Here is a 13,386-nt window from a genome sequence, read left to right on the forward strand (position 1 = left end):
CAACGTTAAAGAGAACAACTGAGAGGAAAGGAAATAATAAATTCCCCGGGCTTTCTTTGCACAAGCAGAAAAGTTTTCTCCTGTCTCTGCCAGCATGGGGAGCATCTGAGTGTTGTCCCTGGAGGGAGGGTCCTCTTGGGCTAAGCAGGGTGTGAATAGTACCTTTTCCGCTTATTTCCTGTTTAAATCCTCTCCCTGTTACTCCTACAATAGAGATCGTCCCCTCTTCTTCCCTTCCCCGGGATATAAAAGACTGTTTGTGTGGTTTTCAATTATTCTGTCGGGTTATTCAAAGCGGAGCTCGTAACAGAAGCAGCTCTGACAAGGCCGGGAAATCCTGTCGGCCCCAGATCCAGGAACCAGGCCAAGGGGCCCGCTTTGGTGAGGAGGTGGGCTTCTGGCTCACTTCCTCCTCCTCTTCCTCCCTCTCCAGATGGTCCTCTAGTAACGTTTGGACTCTCTGGGGCGACGTCGAAGGTGGACCGTGTCCTCCCTTCCGCCAGCAAAGTGTGGGGTTTTTGCACGTTTGGTTCTTAAGCTGCAAGGCGCGCCTGTCTTTGTGCGGGGAAGGGCACCTCTCTTGTTTGGCCCGGGAGGTGCGTAGAAGGTGTGGGTCATCAGGAGAGCGCCTCATCCGTGTCTGTGGCTTCTAGGACTTCTCCTCTGGGGACTCCCCGCCCTCCACGCCGCCGGCATCTCCCGTCGCCTTGGCCGGGCACCCCTTTCCCGAAGAGGACTCCGACTCTCCCCAGTTCAGGAGACGCGCCCACACATTTAGCCACCCACCCTCCGCTTCCAAGAAGAGGATCACTTTCCAGGATGGACGGTCTCAAAGCGTCCGGTCGCCCCTCCTGAGGCAGAACTCAGCCGAACAGAGCAGGTGAGTTGGGCTAGGGGGTGGAGGTGGGGGCAAGTGGCTTTCTTCAGAGCAGATGCTGGCTGGATGCCCATCTGGGGAGGCCTCCTAAGACCCTTGACCCAGGAAGGCCAGGACTGCCTTCAGACAAACTGGGATGGGACAGTTGCAGCGTATTTTACGTGCCAGGTGTACGCTTTGAATAATAATGAAAATAATACCTATCGCCCCAACTCTTAGCAGATTTCTTGACAGAGATACATTTTAGTCCTTATAAAAAGGAAGGTTCAAAATTATCTGTGGAGATTCTCCGTATCCAGGATATGGTGGTCCCAAAGTTGCTTTTTCTTTGTTTTTCTTTGAAGATGTTTCGCTTCTCATCCCAAAAAGCTTCTTCAGCTCTGACTGGACGGTGGGGAATGGAAGGGTTTATATTCCTTGCAGACAGCTGATCATTTGCCTTCTTTTAGAGCAGTGGTTCTCAACCTGTGGGTTGGGACCCCATTTGGGGTCGAACGACCATTTCATGGGGATCGGCAAACAACACAGTCCGCCATTTTTTCCCCCTTTTCCTTAGCTGTGCTACTCCCTTTTTATTCTATTGGCTTTTGAAAGCTAATAGAATAGACTCTCTTGAATAGAGTCTAATTCTATTGGCTTTCAAAAGCCAGTAGGAATTGTCCAGGCTGTCTCTGCCCTGCTGAGCCCGCCAAAAATCCCATGCTGCACCAGTTGAGTAGTCCTCGACTTACAACTGGTTGAGTAATCCTCGACTTACGACCGGTTGGGGGTCGCGGCATTAAAAAGGTTGAGAACCACTGTTTTAGAGAGTCCTTGAGGCTTGTCTGTCTCCTCAAGATCACCTGAAAAATTTCTTGGATAACAAGCAAAACATCATCAAAGAAAAACAAGAAAGTCCAGTTGTCTCTTTGAAAAAGCAGCTTGGGGACTACAAAATTGTCATTTATCCTGTGCACCCAGACAGGTGTGTTTAGTTTAAAATAGCCATTTCCAAGATTCTACGGGTTTAAATCTCAGCCCTGAAAAAATTTAGAGAAAGCAAGGGAACATTTTCGAAAGATGCTTGTTTTGCTTGAAATTGTGTAGCTTCATCCAGACTTGAATTGAATTCTGCTTTGTAAAAATAAAATGGTCTTTTTTTTTTTTTCCCTGATTTCTTCAAAGCTGCTTCAGTGTTAAAAGGGGAAAGGAGCGTTTACAGTCTACTGGTGCTATTTTAAGAAAAAAATAATTTGAAGCACGAATCCATCCTAAGCGAAAGAAAATTAGGAGCAAAACTGGATCAGTCCAGTTGTTCAAGGTTATGATCAGCATATTTAGCAGGCCAACATTCAGAAGTTTGAAAGTCCCAAAAAAAGAAAGAAAGGGGAGGAGAAAAGAGAGATCTTGTAAAGCCCAATTGTCCTCCCGCTAATCAGTCCCAAACGGCGGGGATTAAAACGTTATTCTCAGGATTTCAGACCGGTCTGTGAAATGAATGGGAAGCCAGCGAGGGCTGAATCATTTCGGGGGAAAAAAAAGGGGGGGCCTTTGTCAGATTGCAGCGGCAACTTTTGAACACCTTCAAACACTGCTCTGTGTGAGGAGATACGGTGGGAGTTTAATCCCTGCCTGGTTGACACACCCTCTGGCTTTCGCAAAACCCAGAGGAGTTGACTCTGTGTACGCAAAGACTCTTGTGGCATTGTGGTCTCCCTTATTGCTTTCAATGCGACCCATTTCTGAGGACAAAGAGTCCTTCGGGGCTTTGTCAGCCAAAAACCGGGACATTTAGGATATTTAACTCTTAAGACCTCAAGAGGTCACAAACCCTTAGTATCCAAAAGTGGGTTTATCCCTAAAATGCAGAATCTCCTCCCTTGTCAGGCTGAAATATCTGCCCAGGTTTGGGCAGGAATAGGAAACAGTGCACAGGGAGCTTGGGAGTCAGATGCTACACGGCTTTCAGGAGGGAGAAGTGTCTGTGGAGATTCTCAATCAATCAGAGCTAAAAGGGACCTTGGAGGTCTTCTAGTCCAACCTCCTGCTCAAGCAGGAGATCCCATACCATTTCAGATAGGTGGCTGTCCAGTCTCTTCTTAAAAACCTCTAGTGATGAAGCACCTAAAACAGGCAAGCTGTTCCACTGGTTAATTGTCCTCACTGTTAGGAAGTTTCTCCTTAATTCCAAGTTGCTTCTCTCCTTGATTAGTGTCCATCCATTGTTTCTTGTCTTGCCTTCGGGTGCTTTGGAAAATAGGTTGACCCCCCTCTTCTTTGTGGCATCCCCTCAAATACTGGAATACTGCTCTCATGTCACCCTTAGTCCTTGTCTTCTCTAGACTGGCCATACCCAATTCCTGCAACCGTTTTTCACAAGTTTTAGTCTCCAGGCCCTTAATCATCATAGTTGTTCTTCTCTGCACTTTTTCCAAAGTTTCAACATTTTTTTTTTTATAATGTGGTGACCAAAACTGGATACATTATTCCAGGTGTGGTCTTATTAAGGATTTTTAAAGCAGGGCTTACACTTCATGTCATTTTGATTCTATCCCTGTGTTTATTCCACCAAGGATTGTATTAGCTTTTTTGGCTGCTGTCGCACACTGCTGGCTCATGTTTAAGTGATCGTCCACTAGGACTCCAAGGTCCCTCTCACAGTTACAGTTTTTGAGCCAGGTTTCACCTAATCTGTACTTATACCTTTGGTTTTTCCTGCCCAGGTGTCAAACCTTGCTTTTCTCCACATTAAATTTCATGTTGTTGGATGGGGCCCATTGTTCAAGTCTGTCCAGATCTTTTTGGATCCTGAGCTTGTCTTCTGGGGTGTTGGCTCTTCCTGTCAGCTTAGTGTCATCTGCAAATTTGATGATCATCCACGTCATGGTTGTCCCGAAGGTGCTTTTCCAAAAGGCAACTGGACTTTATTTTTTTTAATTTGAAAACGTTTCACTTTAGCCGTGGTGGCGCAGTGGTTAGAATGCAGTACTGCAGACTAACTCACTGGTCACTGCCAGGAGTTCAATCCAGACAGGCCTCAAGGTTGATTCAGCCTTCCAAGGTCAGTAAAAGGAGAATCCAGATTGTTGGGGGCAAGACGCTGAGTCTGTAAACTGCTTGGAGAAGGCTGTAAAAGCACTGTGAAGTGGTATATAAGTCTAAGTGCTATTGCTATTATCATCCAAGAATCTTCTTCAGTTAACTTCACTGAACTGAATTGAGGAAGTTTCTTGGATGAGAAAATAAAACGTTTTCAAAGGAAAAAAACCAAGAAAGTCCAGTTGCCTTTTGGAAAAGCACCTTTGGGACAGGAGGCAGAAGGAATTGACCAAACAGATCCAGATCTGCCTGGGACTATTGCTTCAGAACACTGGTTTGCTATGTCCTTGAGTGGTGATAAATAGCTCAAGGGAATTGATGAGGGAGCATCCCTAACCTGGGCCTCTTCCTCCCTTATTTTTAACCATTTCCTGGGCATTTCTGCACCAGCAGCCTCTTCCAATTTACTTTTTTTCCTCTGCAAAAGTGGCTATCATAGCCACTCATGACCAAGGGCAAAATTAAGCCAGTCTGAGAAGTCCAGGTGCTGGGCCTAACTGGTTCATTCCTCCCATGGGATCCTCTTTAGTCTTTAGTCTTCAGCAACTTCAGTCTGAAGAAGCATTTTTGGGTTCCTTCTCTGATAGCCATTTCTCTCCAAATTGTTGTTGTTAGTTGCGAAGTCATGTCTGACCCATCGCGACCCCATGGACAATGTTCCTCCAGGCCTTCCTGTCCTCTACCATCTTCTGGAGTCCCTTTAAGCTCACGCCTCCTGCTTCAGTGACTCCATCCAGCCACCTCATTCCCTGTTGTCCCATTCTTCTATTGTCCTCCATCTTTCCCAGCATTTGGCTCTTCTCCAGTGAGTCCTTCCTTCTCATTAGGTGGCCAAAGTACTTGAGTTTCAACTTCAGGATCTGGCCTTCTAAAGAGCAGATCTCCTCTAGGACTGACTGGTTTGATCGCCTTGCAGTCCAGGGGACTCGCAGGACTCTTCTCCTGCACCATAGTTCAAAGGCCTCAATTCTTTTGCGCTCAGACTTTCTTATGGTCCAACTTTCACAGCCATACATTGCAACTGGGAAAACCGTGGCCTTGACGACTATACGCACTTTTGTTGGCAGGGTGATGTCTCTGCTTTTTAGTATACTACCTAGATTTGCCAAATTACATACTATCTAATTCTAAGGGAATAAGAACTTTAGGCAAACTGCAGATTTCATTTCTTCTGAACTCTTATTTTTCAGAACAGATGAGAAAGTGGTTTGTTTGACATGCGATCGCTTTGTAAGTGTCTTGCCTCTCTGCTTTTTTTTTTTTTTTTTTTTTTTTTAGTATTTTCCTCCAGCTCAGACTGTAACCTTGCAGCACAACAGGAAACCTGAGCAATAACAGTGGTTAGTCCAGCAGCCCAGCATTTCTTTCTTTGTCTTTGTCAGGCTCTCGCTTGCTCAGCCAGTTTTCCTAATTAGAGCAGCAATTTCCCTTGCCAGATGTTGCTTTTCCACGTGCTTGTTTTTTGGCACGGAAACAGTTCCTTCCAAGAATTGGTTAGCAGCTGGGGCTAAGAAAAACACCCCAGACGTTGTTCTCCATTTTAAAAGTGGAAATAAATCTGCTCCTCCCATCCTCAGAAAAACCCTAACAAATGTATATTTATTTATTCTGTGGAATTGTGTAAATCAGTGGTTCTCAACCTGTGGGTCGGGACCCCATTTGGGGTCGAACGACCATTTCACGGGGGTCGCCAAACAAAGCAGTCCGCCATTATTTTCCCCCTTTTCTTTAGCTGTGCTACTCCCTTTTATTCTATTGGCTTTTGAAAGCCAATAGAATAGACTCTCTTGAATAGAATCTAATTTTATTGGCTTTCAAAAGCCAATAGGAATTGTCCAAGCTGTCTCTGCCCTGCTGAGCCCGCCAAAAGTCCCATTCGGCAAACGGTGCTGCACCAGTTGAGTCGTCCTCGACTTACAACCGGTTGAGTAGTCCTCGACTTACGACCGGTTGGGGTCGCAGCATTAAAAAGGTTGAGAACCACTGGTGTAAATAATGCCTAGAATTAGATGACCTCATCATCCTGCAGAAAGTGACTGATTGTTGTGCATTCTCTCTCTTTCTCTCTCTCTCTCTTTTGCACATTGCAAACAAAACAAAACAACACCACAACCTCCACCCAACCCCCAACAAAATATTATTGCGAATGAAGGCAACTATACGTCTCCCAGGATAAAGGTTTAGGAATCAATCTGGGTGGGTCACCGGGATCGGAAGTTTAGTCTTCCAAGCTTTCGGATTAGTGCTAGAGCCCGTCTTCAAGGAGCTTGTCACTAGCAGAGTGTGCTAGAGAGAAGTTCCCCGAGGATGATCTTCAGCAACGAGTCCAAAAGTTCAGAAGACTAAACCTCTGGTCCTGGTGACCGACCCAGATTGGATCCTAAAACATGATTGGTTTGATTCAAAGCAGGCTCTGCACAATACCCTGGAAATGCAAGTGTGTGAGCGTGTGTGAGCGTGTGCATAAATCACTGTAAAATGTGTCATCTAGCACAGGGGGTCCCCAACCCCCAGTCCGTGGGCCGGCACTGGGCCACAGCATGCCAGCAACCGGTCCGCAAAACAAGCAAAGCCCCATCTGCGGGATGCAGGCAGCACACAAAACCATACACTCTTCGGCCCGAGGAAAAACCTTTCTCCACAGAACCGGTCCCTGATGCCCAAAAGGTTGGGGACTTCTGATCTAGCACAGGGGTCCCCAATCCCCGGTCTGTGGACTGGCAGCAGGCTGCGGCTTGCCAGAAACCAGTCTGCACAAACAAGAGAAGCCCCATCTGCAGGATGCAGGCAGCGCAAAAAAACACACCCCATCCGATCCACAGAAAAACCTCTCTCCACAGAACTGGTCCCTAGTGCCCCAAAAGGTTGTGGGCCGCTGATCTAGCAGGTAGTGACTTTGCTTGTAATTTAAAGGCGGGGGCCTGCAGATCACACGCATGTGAGGGAAGGGCAGTCATTTACGGGTCCTCCATTCATTGTGAGGCAGTCTCCCAAAAAGAGGGTTTAGTGCAGGGGTAAGCAACCTTGGCTCTTTTATGACTCGTGGACTTCAACTCCCAGAATTCCTGAGCCAGCATGGCTCAGCTTGGAAACCTCTCCCTTTTCCCTCAGCATGGCTGGCTCAGGAATTCTGGGAGTTGAAGTCCATGAGTCATAAAAGAGCCAAGGCTGCCTATCCTTGGTTTAGGGGTTCAGCCCGCATTTTTGGCCATAGCTTCACATCCCAGGTACCATTTATTCAATCACCCACTCTGCTGAGGGAAAGCTATCCGTGAAGGAAGTCATCCACCAACTCTTGTTCTACTTGAAGACCAAACTTAGATTTAACCCCCTGGCTGTGTTCCGGTGTGGCACCCATCCTCTTCAGTTTAGTAAACTCTCATATCCCCAGCTCAGCTCATTTGCACAGGATGGGACAACTCGCCAGGGCAACTTGCCGTGGCCAACTTACCCCAGGACAACTTGCCTCAGGACAATTCAACAACTACAAAAGTGAGGGGTGCTCTCTGAGCTTACTCGTTTTCTTGCAGACATTTCATTTCCCAGCAATGCACTGATGACGTTATCTAGTTTGAGTAATGAAACGTCCGCAAGAAAACAACCAAGCTCAGAGAGTACCAAAGAAACACTCATTTCAGCTCCTTTATAAACAGAAAAGTTAAATTAATTTCAATGGAACCGTGGCTAATAATAATGAAATAAAGTCAACCCAGAAATACAAGAGTTGCAATAATTTCGATGAAAATGGGGTCGCCAAGGTTAAAACTAACTAAAAGAAACAATACAGCGTTGCATTGTGCCGTGGCAGTGAGTTGTCCCCTGGCAAGTTGGCCACGGCGTGTTGGCTGCAGTGAGTTGACTATGGAGAGTTGCCCTGGATCCCATTTGCATGCTGTTTTGGTGACAATGCCCAGTTGCAACTCGGCTTAACTCTGCCCTTTTGTGCAGTGGGTGTAGATGAGCGGTTGGGTCCCTCTTAAAGGCTGGATTAGAACTTACGGCTCTCCTTTTTCTCATTGCCTGCTGCCAGGCTGGCAGTTGCCCGACGTACCCGCAGTGAGAGTGAGTCTTCGGTGCCTCCCAGTCTCCCTTCTTCTTTCTCTGCCCCTTCTTTCCTGAAAAGCTTGTACCAGAGTTCTGGGAAGCCGTCTTCTCCACCAGAAGGTGATCCCCCCAGGAGGTGAGAGCGCTATTCCTGCCCGCCTGCTCTGCTGCATTTCCACCCATCTGGCTTGCCAGAGCCTCACTGGCTGCTTAAGAAGCATCTCATGAGCATCCCTGCCTGATGCACTCTGGGGACACATGCCTTCCAAGCTGCAGGCAGAGGATGGGCTTAACGTGGCCCCACTCGTCAACGCTGATGCCATTTTGGGTCACATCAACATTGCCGACCCAGAGAGAGAGAGAGAGAGAGACACATCGGGGTCCTTCCTAGCTTTACTCGGATTGTAAACCTGTATTCCTTTTAAAAGCCACCCTGTAAGTCTGTGTGGCTTTCTCATAGGTCTCTCTTTGTCTTCTCTCTCGTCCTGGAAGGGTGTGGAAGGATTTTTTTTTTTTCAATCCTTTCGGGGTTTGAGGTCAGGACGGACAATTTGGCAGAATCTCCTGGCAGTTGTTCCACAACCAATTTGAGCACCTGATGCTTAATAGTGAAGGTAAACTTAACCCCGAGTTTGTAAAACTTGCCTGACCTTGAAAAAAGCTATTTTATTTTTATGTTTTTAATAAAACAGCTTCGGTTTACATTATTGCTGGTTAATATAGAAGTGTTTACCGATCAGAGTTTTTGGGGGGTATGGGAAGCACCGGCAATGTTGATCTTTTTGTGTGTGGTCCCTCTAGTAATGAGCATTTCTACATTTTTGCTGTGTGGCGAACTGTGATGAATCTTGGCATGTTTTATAACCCTGCAAATAGCACAATTTTCAGCCATCTGCAGCCACCTGTGGGTGTGCGCTCTGCGCCGAGTGTCTCATTTTAATCAGACAGCTAAGCTTCATGCAGGACATAGTGGGAGGTCTCTGGCATGTTTTGATTTGGGGGGTGGGGTGGAGGGTGATGCCCCCAATCTTCTTTGAAAGTGTGGCTTGATTGTCTTGTTGCTGATGAACCCAGCTGTTAAGTTAATTGAATTAAAATTATTTGCTGCCCATCTTGTGGTTCAAGGCACTCCGAGCTATTTCCGCAGTCCACCTCTCTGCTTTTTATGCTTTTGTGTAATTCCTGGGCTATGGAGGGACCTTTATGGTGTCAACATCGAAGTTTAAGGAACAAGAATGGAAGATGTAGACATTCAGTCTGCCTCATAAGTTTATGATTTAGGTGTAAGCTCATCTCTAACCTTGTGATTCACCTTAGAATAGAATTGAGTTGGAAGAGACCTCATCTAGTCCAACCCTCCTGCTCAAGCAGGAGACCCTATACCATTTCAGACAAGTGACTGTCTAGTCTCTTCTTAAAAACCTCCAGTGATGGAGCACCCAAGATTTCTGAAGGCAACTTCTGTGCCACTGGTTAATTGTCCTCACTATTGGGAAGTTTCTCCTTAATTCCAGGTTGCTTCTCTCTTTGGTCAGTTTCCAACCATTGTATTAAACTTTTTTTCCTATAAATCCATACAATTAAAAGTTTTAACATATCTAGATCTACCTTCTCTTGAATTGGGACTTTTCCAGTGCTCTTTGGTCTAAATGAAGACGTAAGACCTCTTTATTCAGTTAACCTAGATGAGAGCCACATCAGTCACTCCAACATACTTTTTTCTTCCTTGTGATGGTCTAGACCAGGGGTAGGCAACCTTGGCTCTTTTATGACTTGTGGACTTCAATACCCAGAATTCCTGAACCAGCCACTCTGACTCAGGAATTCTGGGAGTTGAAGTCCACACATCATAAAAGAGCCAAGGTTGCCTACCCCTGGTCTAGACTCTAGAACATTAAAAAGGTTTCTGCAGATTTCAGGGAGAAGCAGTCAAAACATAGTGTGGGATTGGCTGCCCTTGTAAGGTTGCCAACTGGTTGTTCTTTCATTACAAAGTTGCTCGAAGTCATCGTTCAATCAAAACCAGTAGGAAGTTCTTCTTTCTCTTCCAAGCCATTTGGAATAGAAACGAACGCTTCCGGCTGGCTGTAACTGAATTGGTTGGTGTATCACCTTTTGTGCAACATTTTTAAAAGGCAGAGAGAAAATCTTGTGTGAAGTTTGGACCACTGACAATGTGCTTAAACTATGATTGTCCGAAGTTCTTCCTTTTCTTCTCCCTTGCCTTTTAAAGAAGCCCTCCAATTCTCCTTGCATTGGACGTAAGGCAAGGCTCTCCAAACTTGGCAACTTTGACTTGTTGACTTCAACTCCCAGAATTCCTCAGCTGGGGATTTCTGGGAGGTTGAAGTCCATCAGTCTTAAAAGTTGCCAAGTTTGGAGACCCTCCCCCCTGACATAAGGGGATGGAAGAGATCTCCAAGTGAATGAATTAAAGCTGCTACTAACCAAGCAGCCTTGGGACAAATGTCTTCATGGCTTCCCTTCACTTCACTGAACACTTGCATGCTGTTTTTCTCCAGTGCATGCACGTGTTTTGGTTCTCTTTCAAAGAATGCAGACTAAAGCATGGGCTGGATGCCTTAAGTTAATACGTTTCTTCCAAGAAAAAGAGAAGTTGAACCTAAAGCAAATGCAAAGTAGAAAATGCAAATATTAATGCTGAGCATCAGCATAAACATTTCTCTCAGGGTCAGCTGGATCAAACCAGAAGCATTCCTGTTACACACAGAAAAATTGTGACAACATAATTTTAGGTGACGGGCGTGGAATGTTGCGGCAAAGGTCCATGGAGGGTGGTAGGAAAGACCACTTTGTTTTTGGAGAAGCTCAGTGTGGTTCATAAAAGAGGAAGAAGAGAGTAGCTTTGTAAGTATTATATATGTTGGATAGCGAAGTTCTGTAAAATTTCCCCCTTTGAGTGTAGACAAGTATGAATACATACTCTTAACAGAGTTTCACCGCTGTCTGAAATAAAAGCAGGGTTTCATCGTGGGCTAATTCTTTGGAAATTCCTTGTGCCTCTCTTACACACTTACTTAAGGATAACATTGAGCTGTCTGGTATTCAAAGAAAATGATGTTTGGAGGTAATTACTATCATAATGCATTAATGGTTTTGCTGTTTTACTTAATACTGATTTTTTAAAAAAAAATAAAAATAAAAAATGATCCAAGCTCCCAAGTGAAGGAATGTTTTGCATTATGCTAAAAACTATTTAAGACTTTTTTTTTTGTACTGCTGGAGGAAAAATGAGAATGATTAAACTGTAAACATATTTAACTGCCAGAAGAGCTTATCTGAATGCTTGTTTGAATTATAGCTTCTGGGTTAATTTAAAGCCAAACTGTGAATATTGCTAATTCCCTTTTTGGAAGTTTTGCTGTTCATAACCTTTTTAGGACTCGTGAGCTATGCCTATGGGGTCCCCCCCACTTACTGTTGTTGTGAAATCATTCCTATGACTGTTGAAGATTTAAACTTTTATTAAATAGTTGCTGGGGGCTTGATGGCTCAGTGGTTAAAGATGCTGAGCTTATCAGTGGCAGCCAGGGTTCAAGACCCAAGCTCCTGGCGACGGGGTGAGCTCCTGTTCCTCGCTCCAGCTTCTGCCCACTTAGCAATTAGAAAGCATGCAAATGCAAATAGATATATATCCTATTTCCCTGAAAATAAGACCCACCCTGAAAATAAGCCTTAGCCTGATTTTTTTGGGGGTGGGCCTAATATAAGCCTTACCCCCAAAATAAGCCCTGGGGGTGGGTGGGCGTGGCCAGTACAAGCAGCAGCGAGCGTGCAGGGGCAGATGGTGTCCGGCAGCAGCTGCAGCTCTCCTGCCCTTGGCACAGTGTAGGAAAGTCCGAGCGTGGAGGTGGAGGCGAGGCAGGCGATTCGGACGTGCCATGTACTTTTCGCCCAGAGAGAAACTGGAAGCTTGGTCCATTTGGGAATTGGGCGCTTAGAAACGGAGCGATTCGCTCCTTCTCCATGCACCCCGTTTGCAAGCTTCCAGTCTTTTGTGTTTGGGCGCTTATGGGGCATTGGAAAACGGAACACTCTATTTCCAAGCACTCCGTAGGCGTCCAAATACTTTTCATCCGGACAGAGAAATGACAGAGACCGGAAGCTTCGTCTGCTTGCAAATGGGGTGCTCGGAGACAGAGCGAATTGCTCCATCTCCAAGCACCCCATTTGCAAGCAGACGAAGCTTCCAGTCTCCCTCTGGGCGAAAAGTATTTGGGTGCCTATGGGGCGCTTAGGGCAGCTCCCCCCCCTCCCCCACCTGCCTTGTCTCATGGCGGGGGCATGGCGCAGTGGGCCACGTGGCCGGCGAGTGGCTGCAGTAGTGGGCCACCGGCCACGTGGGCTCCTGCTGGACAGGGCTATCCGTGCCACCACCGCGAAGCGAGGCAGGTGTCAGGAAAAAAAATAAGACATCCCCCCAAAATAAGACCTACTGCCTCTTTTAGAGGCAAAAAAAATAAATAAGACCAGCTCTTATTTTCACGGAAACACGGTGGGTACCACTTCAGTGAGAAGATAACAGCATTCCATGCCCCTTGGCATACAGTCCTGCCGGCCATATAAGAAAACGTCTTTGGACAATGCTGGCCCTCGGCTAAGAAACAGACATGAGTCAGACACACTTGGACAGGGGAAACTTTTACCTTTTACTTCTAGATCAGCGATTCTCAATCTTCGTGTGATGGTGCGCCGCGCATGCGCAGCCCCGCCCCTATGCGCGGCGCCGCCCCCATGCGCAGCCCCGCCCCCTGGGGGGGGAAATGGCGGATCACGTTGTTTCGCGACCCCCGCAAAATGGTCGATCGACCCCAAATGGGGTCGCGACCCATAGGTTGAGAACCGCTGTTCTAGATAGTCAGACTTCATATTGTTGTAACTACAGGAGAGACCAATTTTTAGAGATGGCAATGGTTCAACAATAGTTAATTGCTTTATTGTTTAACCATCTATTTATGTTCTTCGTTTTCCTTGAGGAAGCAGGAAAAAGGAAAAAGGCCTTCAGGAAAGTTTTCCCAGGAGCATCACAGAAAGGGAGGTCTCTGAATCTCCTCCATCTCCAGCCTGGATGGCTTCTCCATGGATTTTGAAATGTTTGTGTTTCTCAGCTGTCCAGCTGTCCTAACCTTTGTTAGGGAGCACGGGCACTCTCACTTTTTCCAAATAAACACAAGTGTGTTAAAACTGCTTTATGGGAAGAGCAGCAACGGTGTCGAGTAGGAGGATAGCAATTCACCCTTCCAGTTACCAAAGAAGGGGATTGCTTACTTTAAAAAAAAAAACAAAAACAACCCAGAATGTTGTGCCTCAAACAAGTGTATTCCTCCTCCTTTTTAACTCATTAGTTTTTTAAGATTGCTTCCTTT

The 13,386-nt window shown here is 46.1% G+C and overlaps 1 protein-coding gene across 5 annotated transcripts in view; it reads left to right on the forward strand.

The window, feature by feature from the left end:
• The window catches only part of TBC1D4 (TBC1 domain family member 4), a 98,411-nt gene that overhangs the window by 64,649 nt on the left and 20,376 nt on the right, over window positions 1–13,386 (forward strand). For 3 of the 5 annotated variants that reach the window (XM_039365856.1, XM_039365866.1, XM_039365894.1), the window contains exons 10-11: window positions 654–880; window positions 7,986–8,135. In XM_039365856.1, the coding sequence (XP_039221790.1) occupies window positions 654–880; window positions 7,986–8,135 (377 nt within the window). The remainder of the gene's footprint in view (window positions 1–653; window positions 881–7,985; window positions 8,136–13,386) is intronic. The other 2 variants (XM_039365875.1, XM_039365885.1) reach the window with 1 other exon arrangement.

Source organism: Crotalus tigris, unplaced genomic scaffold (assembly GCF_016545835.1).
Source record: "Crotalus tigris isolate CLP2741 ecotype Arizona unplaced genomic scaffold, ASM1654583v1 scf7180000017596.1218436, whole genome shotgun sequence".
Taxonomy (NCBI): domain Eukaryota; kingdom Metazoa; phylum Chordata; class Lepidosauria; order Squamata; family Viperidae; genus Crotalus; species Crotalus tigris.